The sequence below is a fragment of the Urocampus carinirostris genome, chromosome 4, assembly GCF_059441175.1.
Source record: "Urocampus carinirostris isolate Australia breed hairy pipefish chromosome 4, RoL_Ucar_1.0, whole genome shotgun sequence".
In the NCBI taxonomy this organism is placed as follows: domain Eukaryota; kingdom Metazoa; phylum Chordata; class Actinopteri; order Syngnathiformes; family Syngnathidae; genus Urocampus; species Urocampus carinirostris.
The window spans coordinates 20715621-20741124 of record NC_142352.1 but is presented as its reverse complement, the minus strand read 5'-3'; the positions used below and the strand labels follow the sequence as shown (position 1 = coordinate 20741124).

The following is a 25504-nucleotide window of genomic DNA, read 5'->3' as shown; positions in this document are numbered from 1 at the left end:
CTCTCAGAACCATCGAGAACATCAGGTGGCCCCAGCGAGTCTCCAATAAAGAGCTCAGAGCCCGCACGTGCCAGCCCCAAGCATCTTCCTTGGTCGCACAACGCCGCACCCGCTGGTTTGGCCATGTCCTTCGTCTACCACCAGACCATCCGACACGAGCCATTCTCCAGTTTGACCCAAAGGCCGCAGGCTGGAGACGACCACGAGGGAAACCCCGCACTCGATGGCTCGACGTCGTTGCGGGCGACCTCCAACAACACGGAGTTGCCGTAGAGGATGCAGAACAGCTGGCACAAGACCGCCAGCATTGGAAAAACCTGGTTCATCTGGTCGGCTCAACGCACAGGGACGGGACCCCCCGACCTTCGCTGGAGCAATAAGCAAGCAAGCAAGCATTTTCAGATCTCTCCAGAGATGTTCGATCAGATTCAAGTCTGGACTCTGGCTGGGCCACTCCAGGACATTCACGGAGTGGTTCTGAAGCCAATCTTTTGAGATCTTGGCTGTGTGCTTCGGGTCGTTGTCCTGCTGAAAAATGAACCTTCGCCCCAGCCTGAGGTCAAGAGCGCTCTGGAGCAGGTTTTTATCCAGGATATCTCTATATATTGCTGTATTAATTTTTCCTTCTATCCTGACTAGTCTGCCAGTTCCTGCTCCTGAAAAACATCCCCACAGCATGTTGCTGCCACCACCATACTTCACTATAGGGATGGTATTGGCCTGGTGATGAGCGGTGCCTGGTTTCCTCCAAACTTGGCGCCTGGCATTCACACCAAAGTATTCAATCTTTGTCTCATCAGACCAGAGAATTTTTTTCTCATGGTCTGAGAGTCATTCAGGTGCTTTTTGGCAAATTCCAGACAGGCTTCCATGTTCCTTTTACTAAGGAGTGGCTTTCGTCTGGCCACTCTACCATACAGGCCTGATTGGTGGATTGCTGCAGAGATGGTTGTCCTTCTGGAAGGCTCTCCTCTCTCCACAGAGGAACGCTGGAGCTCTGACAGAGTGACCATCGGGTTCTTGGTCACCTCCCTGACTAAGGCCCTTCTTCACCGATCGCTCAGTTTAGAAGGCCGGCCAGCTCTAGGAAGAGTCCTGGTGGGTCCAAATGTCTTCCATTTACGAATAATGGAGGCCACTGTGCTCATTGGGACCTTCAAAGCAGCAGAATTGTTTCTGTATCCTTCCCCAGATCTGTGCCTCAAGACAATCCTGTCTCGCAGGTCTACAGATAGTTCTTTTGACTTCATGCTTGGTGTTTGTGCTCTGACATGCACACTCAACCGTGGGACCTTATATAGACAGGTGTGTGCCTTTCCAAATCATGTCCAATCAACTGAATTTACTGCAGGTGGACTCCAATTAAGCTGTAGAAAGATCTCAAGGATGATCAGTGGAAAAAAGATGCACCTGAGCTCAATTTTGAGCTTCATGGCGAAGGCTGTGAATACTTATGTAAATGTGATTTCTTAGTTTTCTATTTTTAATAAATTCAAAAAAAGTAAAAAAAAAAAAAAAAAAAAAGTTTTCACATTGTCATAATGGATCATTTTGTGTAGAATTTGAGATAAGAGATTAAATTAATACAATTTGGAATGAGGCTGTAACATAACAAAATGTGGAAAAAGTGAAGCGCTGTGAATACTTTCCGGATGCACTGTATAATTCTTATATTTATCAAAGAGTCTGTGATACAATTGTCCTTGTTATGTATAATTATTGGTAAAATACGTGTACTTGTTATAGTGTTACCAATGCAATTGTACCCACTTCAAAAATGTAAACAATTCAACCTGTCATTGCACTATAAATTATTATACAAACTATTTCGCGAAATATTAATGACAAGCAATGGGGGTCGTATTTTTTATCTTACATTTATCTTCAAAGAATAATTAATGATTATTTCATTTGAAAACATGCATCCCCACTCATCCCTTATCATATCACTCACGAAGAAGGTCGATTTAATCCCATCCCCAAAATACAAATATTTTACACTCAGTTTAAGATATATCACTACCTTGATCTTGTGTTATGGCGCCATCTTGGAGTGCTGAAGGAAAAGACAGCGTAACTCAAAAACGCAGGCTCGTCAGTTATGTCGTCCTACAACCACACAGGTTGAAATATCCAGTTCTCCAGCAATTCCTTGTATTCTTAGCTTACAAATGCAGACCATTTAACATTTTACCATTTTAAAGAATAAACAAATGAAAAACACACGCTCCTTCAATAAAGTTCACGCCAACAGGTAAGCAGTTTCGTTTGTTTTCCTATGCTGGTGGAGCGCCCCCTGCTGCTGAAATATGCTCTATGTCGGTTATGCTTTTGTACTGCGCTGGCAACCTTTGTTAGCCTGGAGATGAATGGGCGCCCCCGGGCTTTACTTGCCCAAGACACACCACAGGATGAGGTCCCCGTACGACCCTATTAGTTAAGGGATCCAGCCAGCCAACCAACCAACCAACCATGCTATGCAAACAAAATAACAGGAGTTTATAAAAATTGTGCAAAATCAAGGTTTTATTTTTTTTAATGCCACTTTACATGACTGACTTTAATCTTTTTGAACACCTTGTTTTTTACACCAAAGACAAGAGAAAATGTTCAAATTTGCCCCCCAGCCAGACCAGATAAATAAAAACTGACATCAGTTCATCGCTATTCCGTCCATATTCACAGCCCTTCTCTAAAAAGTTGAGAATAATACAGTCTCCAAATGCATTTATATTTCCTTTTGACTCCGTTTTGAGGCAAGACCACTGGTTAAGTGCAGTATCCCATACGATGACGAGAATACATTGATAATTGATATCTCAGAATATCTACATCAGGTCCTATATCACTGATATGTGTCCCAGGTACTCTTATGTCAGGGGGTTTAACACGTATAAGTTAATTTTAAAGTCCTGTTCTGGTTAAAAATCTGGTCATTCTGTTTTTTCCTGAAAAAAAATCTTGTAACAATTAGCAGACATTTACTTAAACAATAAATATTGTTCGAGTCCTGAAAAGACATCATATGGTGAAACTAATGTATTCTGTAAAATAAAGGAAAGTCTATAAAAACATACAATCAATGAAAGTGAACCGATTTATCCATTATAGGCCTTGATTTCCTCAATTTTGGGGGAGGTTTATTCTAAGGTGCTGTTCTGGTTCAAAATCTGGTCTTTTTTTCCTGTAAAAAAAAACTTGTAACAGTTAGCAGAAATTTCCTTTGACTAAAAAGGTTTTTAGAGTCCTGAAAAGACATAATGTTGGTGAAACAATTGTTTTGTAAAAGGTTGGCGGGTCTACAAAACATAAAATAAAGCAATTCATTGGTAAGCTTATGTGTTGGCCCGGATTTCCTCAATTTTGGAGGGATCAAGATTGGCTGATACCTTATAAAAAAGAAGATTTGAATAATAAAAATGCCAATCTCATCCTTCTTATTAATGTCCTTGGGTCACACACTGTCTTCGTCTGTAGAGATGATTAAAAGGATTTTGGAAGGGGGATTATCTCATGTACGGTTCTCAAGATTTCTTCATTTTCCTCATGTTGAGGTTTTTGAGTTTTTCCTTGCCCTCATGTAGGTTTTAGATCAGGGGATGGTGTAATAATAGTCTGTAGTTTGCAGTAGTCTGTGCAGCCCTTTGAGACTCCTTGTGATTAAGGGCTATACAAATAAACATGACTTGACTATGTTTACCACTAAAACAATTATGTCTTCAGAAATAGTTCATTTTATAGTCAATCGGCTTGTAGAATGTGGATTTGGGCGGGTCATGTTATTTAAATTGGGGCAGCAAGGCGGCGCAGTGGTTAGCGTGTGTGCGGCACAGTTCTGAGGTCATGAGATCGAACCTCCTGTGTGGAGTTTGCATGTTCTCCCCGTGCTTGTGTGGGTTTCCTCCGGGGACTCTGGTTTCCTCCCACATTCCAAAAACATGCATGTCAGGTTAATTGGCCGGTCCAAATTGTCCCTGGGTGTGAATGAGCAAGTGAGTTGTCTATCTCTGTGTGCCCTGTGACTGGCTGGCAACCAGGTCAGGGTGTCACCTGCCCGAGGATAGCTGGGATGAGCTCCAGCACCCCCGCGACCCTACTGAGGATAAGCGGTGCAGATAATGGATGGATGGATGGATGTTATTTAAATTGTCCAAAACAGCGAATTGGCATGTCTGTTTTTTCTTGGTACCCGTGAATGGCCAGAAAATTGCAATTGGTACACCCTCATATAAATGTATATTTTGATTTATCTGCTTTAGAAAAAAAAAAAAAAAACTCCAATGCCAAGTAGCTGAGAAAAACAAATCTGGAAGAGAAACTTCTTATTCACTTTCGTATTGAGGACATTTCCCTTGCAGTGAATGTTTGGCGGTAAGGATTTATTATGGCAAAATAATAACACTATCAATAAATCTCATTTCGTCAAAGTGCTTTTAGTGAATATTTCAGAGCCACCTTCATTTAATTCTGCCAAATGAATTCCATTGTCCTTGGACAAAATGATGGAACTGTGCTTGCCCTTTAGATAACAATTGTACAGACGTAATAGATGCCATTACTCAAACGATCAATCCCCGCCCCCCGAAAAAGATGATCATTTTTCCAAGTTTCATAAGAACCCACTATTTCCGATTAAGTGCCTGATGTGGCGTTCTGAAAATATATCAATTATAAAACGTCAAAACTCATGTATAATATTAAATGTTTTGCATCATAGGAACCACAAGGGGATAAACTCCAATGTCCATTTACATCCTTTTCAGATGACCCAACAACAAATGTAGTAATCATTATACATATAACCGTGGATATAAAATGAAAACATATTGGTGGGATGAAGTACATAAACAGCAAAGGAGAATAAGCTGTAACTGTGGAAAATCCATGCTGGCAACTTAGTATTCCATACAGTAAGCATGTTTACAGTTAAAAGTGTCCCGGCAAGAGAGCAAGCTCGTCTGACGGAAACAAACACAAACAATGTCCCTCGAAGTTTAACTCGCCTCCTTGAAAACATTCACTTGCTTGTTTTGTTTATGTTTTATTTCTGCTTGCTTCTACTTTACATCAAGTGCCTGGAGACGCAGATCTAGGTCCCGATCACGCGCATGATTTCCTTTTGCACCTTGGGCTCTTGTGTGTTGATGTTGGCGTCTCCAACCTGGCCATCTTCGTACCTGAAAACACAAAAAAAACAAGAACAACACCAAAAAACAAAACATTTATTCCCAGGGAAATAAATTAAGGGACAGGAAAACAAATTTAAAAAATCGTGTTTAAAATAGATCGATCCATTTAATTCAATAATGTTTTTGCTTCATGATCTGAACCAATGTTTCAGCCGGTTCCAAAGAAAATAATTGTTAACAAATAGAAAAAAAGCATCATATAAGTGGAAGTTGGGTATTTTTTATTTGCATTCTGGGGGGGTTGTTGTTATGTTAAAAAAAAAAAACGTGTTTTTTGTTGCTTTTAAACACGATTACATAATTTGTGCGTAATGACGTAATTTCGTTTTTTTTTAGGACAAAAGACCTAAATGTTAGTTATTGGTCCATCTAAATGCCGTGACTTGTTCTCAAAAACTGTTTTGAACATTGACAAAAGTAATATCACCCAGAGTGACTGAGTCAAAAATTTAGGTGTCATATTTGACCCCAATCTGTCCTTTCAAACACAAGTTAAGAATATTACTAGAACCGCTTTTTTCCATCTTCGTAACATTACTAAAATTTGCCCTATGCTGTCTCAGTTGGATGCGGAGATTATAATTCACGCGTTTGTCACCTTCCGTCTCGATTACTGTAATGCACTACTCTCCCGTCTCCTGAAGTCCAAAATCAAGAGCCTTCAGCTGGTACAAAATGCTACAGCAAGGCTTTTAACTAAAACAAGAAAGTCTGATCACATTACCCTCTATTTTAGCTAACCTGCATTGGCTGCCTGTTAGCTTAAGATGTGATTTTAAGGTTCTGTTGGTAGTATACAAAATCATGCATGGACTTGCTCCCTCATTTCTTTCAAATTTAATTTCGCCTTATGTTCCGGTCCGGAGCCTTTGCTCTGAAAATGCTGGTCTACTAGTGATCCCAAGAGCCAAGAGGAGATCCGCCTGTTGGAGAGCGTTCTCCATCCGGGCCAAAGTGCTCATCCCCCTGAGATTGGATCTGCAACCTCAAAGGAACTGTTTGAATCTAGGCTTAAAACACACTTATATTATATAGCATATGAATAACCTATATTTTATGTTGACAATAGATGTGTATTATATGTTATTGCAACATCCATTGCAGCCTGGTTATCCTGGAAGAGGGATTACCTCATGTGCGGTCCCTTCAAGGTTTCTTCATTTTCCTCATGTTGAGGTTTTTGAGTTTTTCCTTGCCCTCATGTAGGTTTTAGATCAGGGGATGGTGTCATAATAGTCTGTGGTTTGCAATAATCTGTGGTCTGTGCAGCCCTTTGAGACTCTTAGTAATTAAGGGCTATACTAATAAACATGACTTGACTTGACCTGATTGAACAAACCAGTTTTAAGGGGGCTGTTTTAAAAGAATGCCCTTTTTCTTACAAGTAAACCCAATTTTGTACTAAAAAAAATGTTTTTTTTGGGTAGCGGTAAAAATATGCAGTTGAGTCAAAAAAATCTAAGTTGTGGACCAGTCCACTGTTAATCCAAATTAATTTATTTTTTTAATCGCTTGCTACTTTCTCAAAATAAAATCTCAATGTTATAACTTCGTCGGGATGATTACAATTGTAATCGATTTCAAAAAATAAACCCTACTCAGACCCACTTTTATTTAAATAGGTTTTGTTATTGAAAAAAATACATCTAGTGCAATTTTTTTAAAACAATAATTGCTGAATTCAATTAGTTTTATTAGATTCCTATCCCGCATAATATGTATTGTTAATATTTAGCACTAGCATTAAGTCTTTTAAATAAAACTTGAATATCCCTTCCCGTCGGCTTTACGGTTTAGCAATTATTTTCAAAATGTTGATTTTTTGGGGGGAATACTGAAACAATAGAATAATTAAATGTGTTGCATAGCCCTGAATCAACTTTCTTTGGACTGTGCCTGAAAATTGACTCTGAGGCTGCTGGAATCGTGACTCACACGAAAAAGAAGCGAGTACAGACGTGGTCCGATACAGGACACACCCAAATGTTGCCGTGCTTCTGCAGATCCTTGGATGTAATCACTGTTTAAGAAGAAAAAGAATGTGAAACATGAACCATAGTCAACCCTCCTGTGTCATTATTTTTGGGTTTACCTTCACAAAGTGCAATGCAGTTCAAATTTCGACTTTGCAGGAATCTCGATTGGATCGGACGACTTTGCTTGAAATGGCAAAGGAGTGACATATTGAACAGTGTTGTGATTATTTTTAGTAAAACTCAATCTCTTACCTGTGGTATTGTATTCATGCGGTTGTAGCGCTGCACCAGTTCGTTTTTAGTGGGCATGCGGTGTTGGCCCTTCCCCATTCCTGAAAACAAAACATGACCTTTACTTTAATGGTGTTGTGCATGCTTTGTTACAAAAGCCAATGCTATTTAGAAAATTACAAATACACAAGAAGGCAAGATGTCAACACAAAACCAGAGGACTATGTTGTCAATCCAAAGCTTAGGGATCCTTTTCAGAAAGCAAGTTTCATGAAAACCTTGAGTATGTTAAACCTGAAATGTGGGGAATGCTGAGTCACTGAGCAGAGGTAACTCAAACCAGAGAGAGATGGGTAACTTCCACAAAGAGACGTAACTTGAGACCTCGGAGTTACCGAAGTAACATTGTATATGAAACAAACCTGCTTTATTACAGGTCTAAGTCAACAAACTTCCAAGTTGTTACTCTATCCCTTTTTAGCCCAATGCAATATTTCATTTCCTCATTCATCCAGTCATGTGACCAAATTTGCCATAGTGTACCATATAAAACACGGTCATATTAAAAGCCTTCCCTATAGCCATTGTGACTTCACAAATCAGGCCTTCATTAACGCTGTATTTTTTGAGCGCAGATGAGCCAAGTAAAATTATACCAATTTAATTTAACTAACTCAAATCTGTAGTACTAGGAATAAGATCTCATTGTTTTCCATCTTAGAGTATCTCAATTTCGAGCTCAAGGTTAGATTTGGCGTCCGTTGAACAGGTCATGACATAAAAGGTAACATAATTACATTGAGTCATTCCTTACCTGAATAACCAAAGGATATGCTGGAGATGGGACTGAGATAGATTCCCTTGCCATATGCTGCACCATGCAGCTTGGTTTGGAAAGAGCAGTGAGAGGGAAAGATACATTTATAAGCAAAGAACCAATATAGAAATCCTTGAGCTCAAACAATTTCGAATTTCGTCACAAGCCACATACTGTAAATACAGTGGCAATGTGACCATTTAATGTACCGTAAATTCCGGACTATAGAGCGCACCTGATTATAAGCCGCACCCACCACATTTTAAGAGGATAACTGCATTTGTACTTACACAAGCCGCACATGTATATAAGCCGCATGCGCCCACATTAAAACATGTAATACAACCACAAAATTAACCCAAACCCTACTTTGAGTCCCGCATTTTTAACTAAACATAAAGTATGCAGTTTAAAAACCACAGCCGTAAAATAACGGAAAATGATACGGGTAGTTAATATTTGATGCAGACCTGCAGAGTCCGGGTCCCGTTAAAAGTAATCCAAGGAAAAAAAAAGTGTATATTTTCAAAGGTAAGGGTGGGAAAACTATATATCCACTGCCATGTCCACAAACACTCACCTTTACCGGTCCCCACTTCCCGTCATCCCCCGCGTCTGTTACGCCCCTTCTTTTTAATTGGTCAGTGCAAGACTTATCAGAATAAGTGTCCAAAATTAATACAAATAAATACATTACAAAGATATACAGTTGCAAAAACAAGTTATAGATGGTTACACATATTTACAAAGAAAGACCGTACACCGAGAGAGTTTTCAAAGCTTTATAATAGTATTATAACTTCTATCCCAAGGGTAGCAAAACGCTACTAACAACACGCTCGCAATACAGTTAACGGGTCTGTTAAAAAAACATACCTTACATGTAGAAATCACGGTAAACTGTTCTCATCTTCCTCCCTATAACTGACGTCATCAAAGTTCTCCTCCTTTAGTATGGGAAAGAGACTGTCATATAGACTTCGTCCCACGCTCCCTTATTCAAAAACACGCTAGCAACACGCTCGCAAGGTAAAGTTTGCGTGCAGTAGCTCTGTTTCCTTCTTTATCGGACTGCTCGATTGCGCTTAGCTTGTAAGCTGTGTCATGTGCTTTGAACTCGAGAGCCGCTGGCGGCTGTTGGAAAAATTACATAAATTGGCCGCATCACTGAATAAGCCGCAGGGATGGGGAAAAAAGTAGCGGCTTGTAGTCCGGAATTTACGGTATGTGAAAAAGTAAAACACATTTAGGTTTATAACTAATCCTCTGGAGATGACTTTGAAGCACGTCCCATTTTTTGGAGCAGCTTTTTATGCACTGCAGAATTCATCTCTTAAGTCAGTGAAATGAGTTCAATCAAAAAAGTACACATATTTGTTGCCATTGGATTCAACGATGCACGTAGTGATATTGCTCTTATATTACAGAAAACACACACACACAAGAAATCTGAATCAGTAAGCTGAATCGGAAAACATACTTTTTGTGTTTTGTTGAATCATTTACTTTGGGTTTTAGTCACTGACCTCCTCTGATGGAAGCTCAATGAAAATTCTTTACTCACTACCGGTCCAGTTATCCGTTCCATCTGGAAAACGTCAGACCTAACCAACACCATGCTCTAAGTGGTTCACCCCAAGAGCGTGCACAGACAGCCTCCTAGCTGGCATCATCGAATGCCACAAAAATGGTGGCATTCGCTGAAGCACATCACAGCTTTGGAGGATACTCTGTCAGTACACACTGCTGGCTGAAATGTAAGCGGCAAACAGCCAATAAAGGGAAGCTGGCATCTATCAACTGCAAAAATGAATCAGCCGGACAGATAGCCTGCTCTTTCACAAAGCAGGCTAAAGGTCCGAGGGGACAATCTGCAAGGTTTGACATACCTGCAGTTTGGTGTAAGAGGCGTTAACTAGTCCATTTCTCAGAACAGAATGCCAGTTCTCTATGTGGGAACCACTAGAGCAAGTGATGGGGGATGACAGAAAACAGGAAATGTATGAAATTCAAATGCAAGTCATTTATTTCACTTTTTACACTTATTTTAGGTGCTACTTGGAAGAAACAATAACCTTAAACTAGGTGGTAACTAGTTTATAACAGTTTGTGCAGATTTCTAGAAAAAATAATATAAAATAAGTAGCACTATTCCATATAGAATCGGTGACCACATGCATCCTTTTAGTGAAAGACTCCTTAAAGTTGTGTATAATTCATTATTATTTAGCTGTACAGTATTTGTAGAAAAATAACTACTAATGGATAATGGTGCTTTCAAAAGTTGAGCAAATAAAGACACCTTGCGCTATGTGTAGAAATACTTAACTCAGTAGATGTTAAATTTCAGGCCCAGCTCCGGTATGTTGATGTTGTGCAAAAGGATTTTCTTTGCCCGTTTTACAGTGACTGCATAAATTCTATCCTTCCTAGTATTCATCTATTGATTTGTTATTCAACTGAAAATCGGCCCTTAACGAAAAAATAAAAAAAATTGTAGACCCTTACTGTAAAGAAATCTTTATATTTGTATTATTATTAAAAATAGATAGGGGATGCAATCAGATTGGTTGATTGTCACATGCAAGCATATGCATATGACTAGCTTTATATTTAGATCAGCTTACTTTAATACTGTGTTGTGGGTGTTGTTGGAGCCATATTGAGTTTAGTAAGTAATTAAATGCGGAGAGTATTGATTGTAAGCTATGAGTTGGAGGAAGCACACACCGTGTTTTTTTTTTTTAAACCTATCTGTCGGAGGAATGCATTTTGTTCAACTCTTTGGACAATAGTGGGAATATATTTAAAAGGTGTTTTGATTTGTGCTCTATAGTTTTCTTTTTAGTATACCACAAAACTGGATGTTAAACAACTGTTTGTGATGTAAAGACACATGTGTAAAAAGTTCAGGGGTGTTTATCAAATAAGGAGTTTTAGGGAAAACACTATATTGGTTTAGTGTGAAGGCGTAGAATGAGGGAAACACTAACTGTCAAATACTGTGCTTCAAATTTTAATCTTACCATGACTCTTTCTTTCATTTAAACATCCACAAAACATTTCTCCTGCTGAATTGTAGCTTTCATTATGATTCCATCCAAATCTTACTAGAGTAGACTATGGCCTACTGGCATGTCATAATGTTGTTACGTAATACTACACAAATGGTTGCACAGGATGTCACTGATCGTACAGCAACACAAAGACTCACTGAAAGGCAAAGGTGCTGCCATAAAGCTTTTTGGCAGTGCGGAAACGAGCCTCCTTGGCTGGAGGACTGCTTAGCAGCAGGAACTGGTGGGAGGTGTGCATGAATTTCAGTTGCTAGCATGACGACGTCGACGTATGAAAGAGGAAGCCAAGGGGATTAAAAAAAAATGTTAAAACCTTGAGAACACAAGATCAAATGTGTTTAATAATAGAGAATAGGGGGGTGTTTTAGATTTTCTACCCTAGTAAGAGGCAACTTGACAATGTGGGATCTGTTACTGGAAATAATCCTGCAAAAAAAAAAAAAACAAGGAAAACAATCAATGCAGGACGATCAATGTCAATGTACTGTTTTACTACCATGCAATGAAGTGTTGCGTATATATTCCATGCGACAGATCTTTGTTATGAGAATCTGATGGCACAATCTGCAGTTATTTCTTGTCATTTTATGCTTTTTTTTTGTCTTATTATATATTTGTTCTGTATCTTTGTTGACTGTAGGGTTGCAACAATTACTCTTGTTAAATATTTGGCTAAACAAAAGAATTCTATTCAATCTACATGGTATAAAACAGAAAAAAAAATCAATATACTAATATAGTAAAAATAGATTTATGATAAGTATTATTCATTTACTGATCCGGCCAGCTCTGTGTCAAAGTGGAAAAAGTTGAACATTATTCCCAAAGTAAAAGAAAAAACAAAATTGTGTTTTCCCAAAAAAAAGAAGCTGTAAACATTTTCATAATTTAAACACTATCTCAACAATTAATCAATTATAAATACAGTTGTCAATATTTTTTATAATATTCAGTTGTTGTTTAAATATTTAGTTATGGCACGGCAAATTTTATGTTCTACTGTTAAACACACAGTATCTAAAAATGTTTTGGGTTTCCATTCATTTAATGTGTCCGTCTGCAATGTTCCCAAGCAAACTCAAAAGCTTTTTAACTGGTGAGGGAAAATGCTTCTAATAATCATAAAATATTCTCTCTACCCACCATTGTAGCAAGGGATGGGCCAGAGGGTCCAGTTTGTCCATCTGCTTCTTGATTTCCAAATACGAGCCCTGGAAAAAGCACGCATTGCCTTGTGTTCAGCAATTAAACTCTACACCGAAAATAGAAGCAATTGCAAGAGCCGTAATGTATCAAAGGGCTTATTTTAATCGTTTTTGACATTATGCAGTCATCTGCTTCATGTACCTGCGTCATTTCCCGTATAGACATGACGCTGTCCAATGCTTTTTGCAGCCTCTCATAATTTTTCTTCTGTATTCATTGGTGAAGCCCAGAAGAATTTGCATGTTTGAAAAAGGGGGAAAAGATGCAAACATCAGCAATCAATACATTATCTGCTTATCACAATATGAAAAAAAAAACGTTGTCAAGAAAATTTCAGGAGAGCATCAAATCTTTTGATTTATGAATTGTTTATCGCGCTCTTGGAAATGTATGTATTTGAAATGTAGTATTTATTTAAAAGCACTAAAAGGGATGCTGACCTTTGGGTTGAAAGCCAAAGTCTTGGGATCATTGGGGTCCACGACGGAGGGATAGGGCTCAAAGATTATACTCTTGCGTGGGGACTCGAGTGCAGCTCGGCACATTGCCACCAGGAGATCTACTACCTGGAGGAAATGAAAAGGTAATATCATTACTGTTATTCTCTTGGACGTTAACATCTATGCTTAGATCAAATCCTGTATGCATTTTTTTTCTCAATTTCACATGGAGGATGCAGAACTTCGGGTAAAAACAGCATCCACAAATAATTCCTTAGCTCTGTGTCGTATAAACATCCACGAATAGGAAATAACTATGTGCTCTCATAACCTCTGCTCCGGTGGCCACTTCATCTGCAGCCCCTGACATCACACCCAGTGTGGAGAAGGAGAAGACACACAGCTCCCTTGTGCACACAGCCGGCTACAAACAAAATCATAACAGAGGGCATTTGTTTATCACAGTTACAAGACAAGTCTTGAAAATGACAAAGCATGTTAAAACTATTAAGTTCGATTCGCTCCTTACACTCAATGTGTGATTTATTCATGTTAGTCCACTCATGCATTTAAAGAGACATTACAGTGTGGCACTTAAAATTTTGTCTTGGCATATCTACACTGCACACCAAGCTTTCTACCCCGGAGTAACTGATAACTTAATAACATAGCTAATAACCTAGTGCTTCAGGTCCTCCATTGTACCACTCACATCCTTTAGGCTTGTTTTTCTTTTTCTTAATTTCAGTTAAATTTGTGTGGTCTTGCCTATAGAAGAACCAAGGTTCACGAAAATCATCATAGTTTTTTTTTTCCGGTTAGAGGATTGTGTTGAATTTAAGGTCCATTTAAGGTCCAACGAATTTATCTTTCTCCTCCTCCTTCCACTTTAGTGAGGGCAAGACAATTATACTACTACAAATTGGGAACCTTTAGTGACATTAAATATCCTGCAGTTGTTCATTTCTTTTTCGTTTTTTTTTTACTTTTTTTTATCTGATTCACTTAAGAATAGTGACATTGGAACGACTTACAACAGGAAACTGCAGTGTTTCAACTGCATGTTTATTTAAATGGAAAGAAACAAGTATGCCAATGAGTACTGTGTTTCATTCCTGTTCATTGTTCCTCATCTTTCCCTCAACCCCATTTTCTGCCTCTGTCCTGCATCGCCCTCTTTTGAAATGTATGCTCCACAGCAACAAATTAAACATAATTGGTTCATTCACTTTCATAATTGCTTCCAGTTGGTCAATATAGGACAGAAAACGTTACTTGGGCGCTCCCGACCTGATTGTGGCCCTAACCCAATTCTACGCTTTTCTAAGTGTTGGGAGTCTCTTACCCTCATCGTGAATGCGGTTTGCTGGAGTTGATGGGAAGGAATTCAGATGTTATTGATGTTGAGGGGGGTGATTTATCAATGTTATCCAGGTCCTGATCTTTACAGTCACTTTGTCAATGTCATTTTACTCTGACATTTTCAGGTTAGGTTGCCAGAACTACACAGCTTTTAGAAAACTTAAAGTAAAAGTCTGCATCATGACACAGCAAAATATCTTCTTTTCTGCTGTATCATTTTAAACTGTCATAAAACAAAGAACTATATGGTGACAAAACCATCACGAAAGAAACAGCTTTTCCTTTCCAGAATCATGGCTTCCATCCCCTGTTGGTGGACTTTAAATAAAAAATCTAGCGTCTAACGCTAGCAGATGATTAAAAGAAAGTTTGTAGGTATCTTGTGAGAGTGTATTTTGATACCTTAAGCATTGATCCATTTTGAAAGACATGCTGCTCGTCACAGACCACACAGTATTCATTGAGCGTGGGAATCCTCTGCTCGGAGTATTTCATGATCTGGGGTCGAGAGAACACAAACAAGCACACACAAGCGAAAAGAGATTGTCTTTTTGCTCAATACTCCCTAATTTAGAGTTAAGATATCAATATGTCACTGAGCGTTAGACAGGTAGTAGAGTAACTACTTGTTCAATTATGAAAACCTATAAGTAAAATGAATTCAAAATGGGTTAAAAATTGGACCGAATTCTTATTCGGATAAATTTAATCCAACACTATAGGTTGTTTTGTATGGAAGGATTCCATTATTTGAGTTTTTCTAGACAACATAAAACATTTTGGGTTGTTTTTTTTTACAACACGATCAACTGTTTTTCACATCTTTGAATAAAATGTTTCCATTTTGGAAGTTGTTTTCTACAATTTTGACTAATATATATATATATATATATATATATATATATATATATATATATATATATATATATATATTTATTTTTTTGTTTGTTTTTTTGTTTTGTTTTTTTCAATAAAACAGTTTTATTTGTCAAGAAATAGGTTTTTGTATTGGGGTTTTTTTTTCCAACCAACTTTATTTTCTTCAAAACAACCGAGAAAGTTAGGTCAGATTAAACCAAGTCAGTCCGCGCTTAATCTTAAATAGGTTATTTTTGACCATACAACTTCTAGGATGTGAGGAGTTTGTATGGCACCTGCACTAAGAAGCCATATTCCAGTGTGGGAATGGTCTTGCAGTGTCCGCCAGCCTGGGACGAGAAAAACAATTCAATCAGCTGCCTCGTGGTGATTTGCGCTGGGGCCCTGGCTGCTGGGACTGCCACGGTCTGATGAAGTGAAGAAATAACATTATGGGTAGCATTATGGGTAACAGTACGAGTCAGCAGTCACTTTGAGGATAGGATAAAGAACATCTGTGATATATAAAATAAGAGAACAATGAACGCTGGGTTTGAATTAAATGTACAAAGATAGTGTACTTTTTATTTTAAAAATAAAATCTTGAAAATATTTATTAAATTATTATTTTCAAGCTTCAGAGAACCATATGTTGTTCTGGGGTTAAATATTAACTTTTTTTTTTTCATTTCTAAATTCAACTGAAAGCAATTCATAGACATCCAAGCATCACACATAGTTGTGGAATTTTATATAATCTTGAGAAAAATTTTGCTCCACACTCTCCCCTCGCCATGCAAATAAAAGCCTTTCTACAATCAATTATATGATACCGACGATGACAAATGGAGAATGCAAGAGTTCACACACTCACTTGGCTGTTTGGTGGATAGCTGAAGAGCTCCCCTTTTGGGTTCTTCATGGTGCATGAGATGGAACGATTCATGAGGCGGGTCACACGGAGTTCAGGGACGCTCAGCTTCCCTTTTAGGACTGTGTCTTGAATCAAGGGGAAGCTAGGAGACCTTGATCACAAGAAAAAAAATATCCTTTATAGAGATTTTTGTTTACTTCTAGAAAACAATGCTACAGTAGTTGTTGCATGGAAATTCCGGGGGCCTGCTCAAAAAATATTATAGTGTACAACAAAATCTTACAAAAAGAGCCAGGTAGACACTAGAGCGTGACGAAAAGCTACGTCGCAGCATGAAGCTCCAGAGCCGCTTGGTGTCGAAAGCAAATTTTTATAGATTCTGTTGGTATTTATTGGGGGTGCCTTGACACAAAACCTAGTTAAAGACACTTCCAGAGGCCTATCAGCCATATACGCAATCGTGAATTATATAACAGTGTAGGTAGGTAGGTAGGTAGGTATGGATATATATTTATTATGTTAATTCGGAACATCCTGAAGCTTACAGCTCATGCAATCAAAGTGCATTAAAATTATCATTAAAGGAAATCCCCTCAGTCATGACTTTGAAACACTGGATCACTCAAGAGCCTAAAATGCAAAAATCTTATTCTAGAGGTAGCAGATAATTACTTTGGGATTGGGGAGAAGATGCTGAGCCCGGCGCGGAACTTTTTGATGGTTCCGCCCGCTTTGAACCAGCTGTGCCTCTTCTCCTGCTGGGCCTTGAGAAACTCATTACTGAGCTGCTTCCACTGCTGAGACGTAAATGTGCTGAGGATTCTGTCAATTAAAAACAAAAAGGCCCCCAAGGGTTTTGAACATGCGATTAACTGGCAGGAATAAATATTTTCCATTACATTTCAATTTGATTATAGTTCTGGTAGCAATATATTTTGCAATAATACAAAGTAATATATTATGTGAAAATACAAGTACAAAGAAAAATCACTTTTTGAGTTGCAAGCCAAGGCTGAATCCTTCTTTATTGGAAGGCTGGAACACATCGACAGTTGGCTCTGCAAGAAGATGACGACCATTATGACAGAGGGCACTCACAGAGATTTTTTTCAAAGCATCCACTGACTCCTCATGCTGCACGCGTACTACTCACCTCCTTTGCTCAGCGTATGGCACAAATTGCTAAAAAGTGTCAACATCAACATCCCTACTCACCGGGCCCATCGAGGTACTGGGAAAGAGAAAAGCGGAGTCTCAGAATAATGGGCTCTGTTCTGATTACTTTCCAAGCTGTCGCAACCTCCTCCTGAGTCGAACACACACGCACATGCACATATACACAAGATTAGTCTGCTAATTAGGGCACTGCTCTTCACATGTATAAACTGGGACTATAAGGTGCATCATATATTAGGTTCACTTGAGGTGCACAAGAGTGGTAGCAATGCAAAAGGATTACTCACATCGAGGAAGCCAATATTAATGTGAAGATCGATTTCGACGTCGTCAATGATGCCATACTCCCTGATGAATGACACATAAATAAAAACATGTTGTAGAATCATTTGCTTATTTTAGGTATCAATTTCTCAATTTAAGATATGAAACTTGTATTTCCTAAACCAAACAAAATATTCTTATCTAGTAGATGGTATTTTTGCTCATGTGTTTTATTTTCAATTATGTATTTAATTTTGTACTCTGAAAAACAAAACACCTTACCCTACTGACAAAAATGTTGCTCAAATTTCTACATTTTACAATATCAAAATATTTCACTGTTTTTCTTCTAAAAAAAAAGGAACGATTTTTAGTTTAAAATAAGCTCATGTTTTTAATCTTGCAGATGAGAGCTAGTTTTACTTGTTTTAAGTTTATTTTTCTACGATAGATAAACATTGAAAACCAAAAAGTATCAATCAAATTTTGCCAAAAATTAAAAAAATGCACTTAAAACAAGAATAAGAGTTATAAATGGGGGTAAAATGTATAATTTTGTAACATACGCTGCAAAAAAATTAAATATAAATTTAGTTTCTTACAAAGAATTGAAAAAGAAGAACTTAAAATTATGTATCACCTCCTAAAAAGGTTAGCAAGATTAGAGGTCTTAACACGTTATTTTTGTTCTTTTTTATTTAAATGAGTAACGTTGTATTCTATTTAGCTTTTTGTTGATTTTTTACATAAAATTACACTTTTTAATAGTGGTCACGATATTTTTGTTCTTATTTATTTAAATTAGTCATGTGGTTTTCTATCTATCTTCTTTGTTTGATTTTTATGTTAAATTACTCTTTAGAGCAGGCTTGTACTTTGTTAGTGTGATTTGTTTTATTCTTAAAACACATTCCTGAAAGGGCGGCATGACAGCTAAGTGGTTGGCGCGTCTGTGGCAGAGTTCTGAGGTCATGGGTTCAAATCTAACTACCAGCCTTTCTGTGCGGAGTTTGCATGTTCTCCCCGTGCTTGCGTGGGGTTTCCTCCGGTTTCCTCTCAAATTCCAAGGACATGCATGTCAGGTTAACCCTGCGACTGGCTAACATCTAGTTCAAGGTGTCCCCTGCCCACTGCCTGAAGACAGCTGGGATGGGCTCAGGTACCCCGTTGCCCTACTGAGGATAATGGATGTTCCTGAACAGGTTCTAATTAATTTTGTTTCAACGCTTCTTAAAGCAGGTTGTTTTTGTGTGTGTTTCGATACAAATCATTAAAATAAAGAATTGTATTCTTTATTTATTATCTAGTTTGTGCTTTTGCTCTTCGATCATTTCCTTAGAGTTTTCATTTTCGGAGTGTGGAAATAGCAATTTCATTATTCATTATTTTAACCACGAGAAATCTTATGTTTTTTTTCTGCCCAAAATACAATGGGATGAAGTGATGCTAAAACTTGACGGAAAGTTTTGAAACGTCCTCCAAATAAAATGTGCAATTTCAGTCTTTTTCGGGCTGGTCCTACAAAATCAAGTTAATTGGTCTCACAGCTGCCCGACAAAAATATTAAATTTGGGGTTTGCTTCAGGCGCGGTCCTGTTAATCAAGTTAATAAGTTGGGTTTAGGGTAGGATTGGGTTTTAATACTTGCGGGCGGGGTCGGGTCGGGCTGTATTTATTAGGCGCAATCTTACCTCTTATATGAAGGGATAGGAAAGAAAACATTTATTTTTAATTCACTGTTTATAATTTTCGAGTAAGTTAAATGGCTGCCAATGAAAGGCTTAGTCTTTATTGTGATTTAAATTCCAATGCAGGTTCTATTCCCAGTTCGTCCGTGTTATATGTCGAAGTGTCCATGGACAAGACACTGGATCCGTAATGCCTCCAATAAGCAGTTAGTTGCCTTGCATGGCTGACGCTGCTATCGGTGTGTGAGTGTGTGTGAATGGGTAAGTGCAAAGCACATTGTAAAGCGCTTTGGGAGGCCTTCAGTGACTTGAAAAGCTCTATAAAAATGCAGACCATTTACATTGACATTTATATTTCATCAAGCAGGCATAACCATTGTTTTGGCAGTGTTTTCTGTTTTGTGGCCAATTTTTTAGCAGTTTGTGTGTGCTGCCATGCGAGTACCTGACGAAGACAGCACTGTCAGTATAGATGTCTTTTACTGCCTCAATGTCTGCATCAAGTTGAGGATGGCGGTAGAGGTCTGCGGCGCAACTCCCCTGTCACAAACATTTACTTTGTCATCAGTTATGCAGCAAATAAACATGGGAGAAGTGTCATTATATGTATACTTGAAAAAATGAACGGGTAAAGCAAGGACAGTTTTTGCTACAGGCAATGTGAGCAATTAACAAGGGAACAATGCATGTAAGGCTCTTGTAATGGTGGCAGGCTTTGCCAGAGTGGGCAGGGAGTGTTTGTCCCACGGCGCATATCTAGCCAGGCATGGGCAAGACAGTACAGCAAATCATTTTTTTCATTCCTGTCAGAGGCGCAGCCTCTTATCGGCCCCACTTTATCCCTAAAAATGGCTCATGTGTGGCTGCAACTATGGCCATTTGTTCTGGTTCCTAGTTACCTATTATTTTCTAACAAGGCTCAAGTACATACGTACAATGACACTGCATGACTCTAAGCAGTCCACTTTTGTCAAGGTTTGAAGTGCTAAAAATACTTCAAGAGTATGGTTATCTTCCATAAAATTCTAGTTCTTTGGGCTTTGAAAAAACAGAGATAAAAGTCAGCATTTCTCGCAAGGTAGACAGGTAGTTAGACTCTTGATCACCTCAGCTTGCGATGACATTTTGCAGTCCTTCATCCTTATCTTCTACCCTCTACTTTTATGTTCTCGGCAAACTTGTTTTCAGCTCCAGGACTGGATTTACATTTCAATTACAGGTCTTGGATGATAACACAGATTGGGATCACAAAGTTCCAGTGAAATATGGATACTGAGGAATGGGAAAATGCTTTGTGTCCACAGGTGACAGCTAAAAAACCCTGCACAGATAATAGCCAGTATCATTTAATATTTACTTCCAAAAGTTAATGCTGAACGAAGAATATTTAAAAAGAAAAACACACAAACCATATCAGTATATCTGAGCTCAGACAAACTATCCTCTTCTGAAATGTTGTTGTTTTCTTATATCAAAACTCTGGTAAAATTGGGGCGATATATCTGATCACTTGTTTTGTGCACATAAAACAGTACGAAAACACATATACAGGACACTCTCAGAAAATTGGGATATTCTGATAAAGTTCTTTATTTTCTCTACTGCAATTAAAAAAACAAACAGATGTTTCATGCATTCTGTATTCATTACAAATCAACTGAATTATTGCAAGTCTTTTACGTTTTGATATTGCTAATTATGGCAAAAACTCATGTTTCCCATCCCAAAATATTAAAATAATCATTTAGATTAAAGGTTGAAGCTCATCATTGTCACCGTAGACTAGTTACATCACCTATTAAAAAAAGTTATTGTACTTTCTTAAAAATATGTACTTAAGCCCCAAACTGTAACTGTTCCCTTCAATGTGAGCCACACCATCGTACATCTAAAAAAGGTATCCCATTGTTTGCTTTGTTCATTGCCTGAGAAGAACTGAGAGTTTTAGCAGGCTATGAAAAAAAACATGTGTGATTTTTCAAAAATATAAGATACGCATATAGTAGGATGTAAATAGTGTGCAATATCGTCAGTACACCTCAAGTGAGAAAGTGCTTTCTCAGCACGCACAGTGACTGCGTTTTTTTTTTAAAACGGGTTTATCTAATGAATGACCCTCAATTGAGATGGGTGTAACAATTTTATTACTACTGGGAAAAAATAACATTTCACCTCAATGACAAAAAAGTTCTTTCTAACTCGATCTTCGGCAAGAATCTGTACTTTATAACCCAGATATCCCATAAAATGCTGTTCTAATTACCTTCCCCTTTTTACTGCTTACACCTTCACAAAACTTTATCTAAGGACTCTCTCTTGCACAGATTTATACAACAAACCTCTTCACAAAACGTTCCATTTGGCACGACAAGGTTAAATACGTCCCAAAAGCATCGTTAAAGACTGAACACCCGCCTCCGTACCTGGATTCCGTACAGGAACTGCTCCGGCTCGTTCTCCCCGTCGGATTCCTCGTCGGTCCAACACTGGCCTTTGATGTCCTGTGGGTATTGTAGAGAAACGCTTGTGTGAATTCAAACGGCAAACGTTGGCTACTGCGCCCTTTCATCACACTTCACTATTTATCTGCTTCCAAGCTTTGAAACATGGCTGTATTCTTAGACAACCTAGTTAACAGAAAATATTTCACAAAGTAGATAAAAATAACTGTTCTTTTGTTATCAGAATCCCCAAAAAATCTTCTGAGCTCTAGTTTTATAAATAGTTTATCCCAGGGGTACTCATACTTTTTCAGCATGCGAGCTACTTTCAAAATGACCGTGTCAAAATGTTCTTCATACTTCAAAAAAAATTGCATTTGGAAAAAAAACGTCCCATTTAGAGGAATTGAACGCTCACAAAATGTGTTGAATCAAAATTTAAAAATGTGTAATACAATAGTCAAATTGTAATAAGTGGCAACTCAGCGACTTAATTAGTCTTTTTTTTGTTGACAATGTTTTTCTCACATGATACTCTTGCAAGAAATAAGTAACACTACTGCTCTAGCGCATGTCAATTAATCGGAAAAGATAAAATAGCATGTATTCAAACTAGGCAAATACAATGCTTACATTTTTGGTTCATAATCAAAATTGCTACATGTACTTAAATAGTAAATTACCACTTTTCCTTTGATTTGTAGGGCAGTTTGATAATAATTTTACAATACATTAATATTACATTTCATTTGAACTCTTAATCCTTAAATACTTATTAAATCATAATTAATAAATCAATACCGTTTTAAAAACATTTGCAATTGTAATGAATTACACCTTTCATCGACAAAATGTGTTCTCCAATTTGTTACTGCAGCGTGAGCAAAGTTAACGTTCATGCTTACATGCTGCATTTGACTATTAGATTACAGTGTTTTCCACAAATACAATACACTGAGTACGCTCTCTCGCGATTTACAGTACCACTACTACCTCTGCCATCAACTAGTAGATCGCAACTTACTTAATGAGCACCCCTGGTCAACTCAACGTGCTTATGACCTGACACACAGAAGAAGCAAATTTGGCCAAGCAGATAATGCTATCAAAAAAGGTGCTAACTAGCTTACCATCAGTTCGGCTAATCTCAGGGCTCACTCAGACAGTTCAGGCCAAGAGCCAAACATTGCAGCTGGGACGGAAGGAAGCCAGTTTGTCTTGCACACCTTGCTACAACAAACAGACAGACAGAGGTAGGACAAATCCATAACACAATGTCCATGGAAACTCAAATAGGCCACCTCCCAAGATTACACACTTTGTCAGCAAACTCTCCTTTAAACTGTCTGCGCTCCACCTTGCTGCTGTCTCCTAGCAACAGCCATCTCTGCCTCCTTTTCAGAGTGGCATTAATCACTGTGGAGAGTGTGCGTGGGAGAATAGTGCTGGATGTTCAGCACTCTGGTTGGCTTTGTACTACATTGTGTCTATCCGCAGGACAAACAACAAAAATATTCAGGATGGTCTTAATAGACTTGTTGTAAAAATAGTTGTGCTTCTGTCAGCCCATCGGTAAACATAGGCATTTCTCTATATGCCGGCATGGATGTTTATCAATGCAATGTTTCAGTATGTGCATAATTATTCATCTATTCATCGCTTTGTTGTGTTGCCCGCAATTGATTCTTGATTATTGCTTTTGAATTCTCGCAGTAAAAGGCATGCAAGCAGATATGATTATTAACTCTTGTTGCTCTGAACAGGAGTTAAGAACAATCAAATAATCATAAGCCTATGTATAGAAAAATGTGTATTCATATTTTATCGATAGACATTTATTTTGGAAATATGTTGCTGCTAATGTCATTACACTATTGATCTGATGCACTTAGAACTTAGGCAAGTCTACAAGTACTACCTTGTAAATATTTGCCTCTTCATCCTAGCATGATTTTAATAGTATGTTTCATTTTCAGGTATTTTATCACGTTTATCCTGGAGTGCCACCTCCAATCTTGTTGTATACAATGTTCACTACATTATCAATCACAACAAAGACAATTCTGATACTATTACATCATGGTTATTATTAATGTTAATTCCATTAGAAAATAAAGACATGCATAACTGAATTGAGATAAAAAATGAACTTAAAGTTAGTTTTTGCTGTCACATCCTTGCTAGGCATACGAGCCACAAAGAACAGATGTGAGAAAGGATGATAAATATCAAGAGTTGTGCACAGTTTTAGGGGCAGATCACAGCATGACAGTAAAAATGAAAAACCTAGATATATAAAAAATCACAGTATCGTAGAGAAGTATGTAAAAAATACTCATAACTATAAAACAGTACAAAAACAGACAATTAAAAAGTGCCTTTTCATGAATGTGTTCTTACGCAATTGGCAGTAACTTTAGCTTACGTAATTTTAATTATTATTATTTATTTCAGGATATTTTATCTTGTTTTTCTCCTAAACACGTAATCCTAAAATTAGCAAAAATGAATTCTTTAACAGATAGTTGATCACCACCTTAATGAATAAAAGATTTTTCCTGAAAATGCATACAAATGCTTATTTTAAGTATAATCTTTGTTGTTTTATCTTATTTTAAATATCTTCATTGACTCACTTATCTAAAAATCATTAAAAAAGCAGGCCTATAACAGCCAACCAGAGTCTTAATACAGGCAAAATAGTCTAATACACCAGGTGATAATTTTGCTCATTTTAGAAAATCAATTCTAATTAAATTAGAAGAAAATACTGAAAATTTAAAAAAATGATCCACCATCTGCTGGATAACACCTGTTTAATTATTTGGAGTATCAATGTTTTTATTCTACAAGAAAAACTAGATAAAATAGTTTAAAACATTAAAAATAAATCTAAACCGACACTATTTTACCCCGAGTATTTTTCTGAAGGTGACATTTTCAAATTAAAACTAATAATTACTGTTGTCCTATGTCTGCTGTTTTGGAAATCAATCAGATAAAAATTATCCATCAAATTATGTTGGTAAAGGTTCCGCTCTAATGACAAAGCTGACATGTACTGACAACAAAACAGCCATGAATTATGTTTTCGGGTTCACTGAGTTCAAAAATAAATGCTACCTTAACATACCCTGTTCACAGCAACCCAAAAGCAGTTTAATAATTCACAAAAAAAAAAACACAGAGGGATTTAGTGTTGCACTCGGCATATGCAGGGCATCACAATAAAAAATACGAAGCCCATATGATGGCATCAATCCACAGGCTTTGTCTTTGTCCGCTACCTCACTTCCTCAAAACAGAATTCTACCTTGCCATGTCCTGAATGTGAAATAATCTCTTCCACTCTTTCAAATGCACACAGCATCCTGCCACGCTACCCCCGCATCCGCACCTCCATTTCTATAGACTTCTCGGTGCCACATACCAACAGAGCACCATCGATCCTCATTTCTCCTTGCGATGATTATTTAGCACAAAATTCAGTCAAGCGCATTACCCCCTCCCCCCTCTACATGCCTTGTACGTTCCCTCCCTCTCCTCCATGTTTACCTTCAGAGAGGATGGAGACGCAGGATGCTGTCCTCGCCTCAGCCTCTTCCGCCTGTAAGCACAGACGACAATAAGCTCACATGAAACAACTCATCTATTTTATCAAGCGCAGCTCTCACCTATCTGACTGCCGTCTCGTGTATTTTGCCTGACAACACTAAAGGGTTTGGAGCATGCTCAGTGAGAGCAGACAGCCAAGTCATGTGACCTGCAGCTGACTGCACTGCTGCTGCACGGAAGGGAGGGTGCTCTCTTTCGCTTTCTTTCTCTCTCTCTTTAAGGTAGAAGATGGTGAGGTGATGCTTGTGCGCATGTCATTAGTCACTGTCTGCTGATGAGTAATCATGTCG

At 37.9% G+C, this 25504-nt stretch overlaps 1 protein-coding gene across 1 annotated transcript; it reads right to left on the bottom strand.

Moving 5' to 3' along the window:
• Window positions 1-2506: 2506 nt before the first annotated feature.
• Window positions 2507-25413, bottom strand: LOC148367091 (protein mono-ADP-ribosyltransferase PARP6). Its single transcript, XM_088333893.1, has 24 exons — window positions 25274-25413; window positions 25155-25206; window positions 22730-22829; window positions 21582-21659; window positions 19604-19698; window positions 17494-17554; window positions 17246-17336; window positions 17022-17088; window positions 16703-16852; window positions 16031-16181; window positions 15453-15584; window positions 14701-14796; window positions 13268-13360; window positions 12937-13062; window positions 12638-12703; window positions 12434-12501; window positions 11668-11716; window positions 11428-11540; window positions 10103-10175; window positions 8211-8280; window positions 7418-7497; window positions 7282-7348; window positions 7125-7209; window positions 2507-5177 (listed from the first exon to the last, which is right to left on the bottom strand). Exons 3-24 carry the CDS (start codon window positions 22730-22732, stop codon window positions 5090-5092), a joined length of 1902 nt encoding a protein of 633 aa, XP_088190019.1. The 5' UTR covers window positions 22733-22829; window positions 25155-25206; window positions 25274-25413; the 3' UTR covers window positions 2507-5089.
• Window positions 25414-25504: the final 91 nt, after the last annotated feature.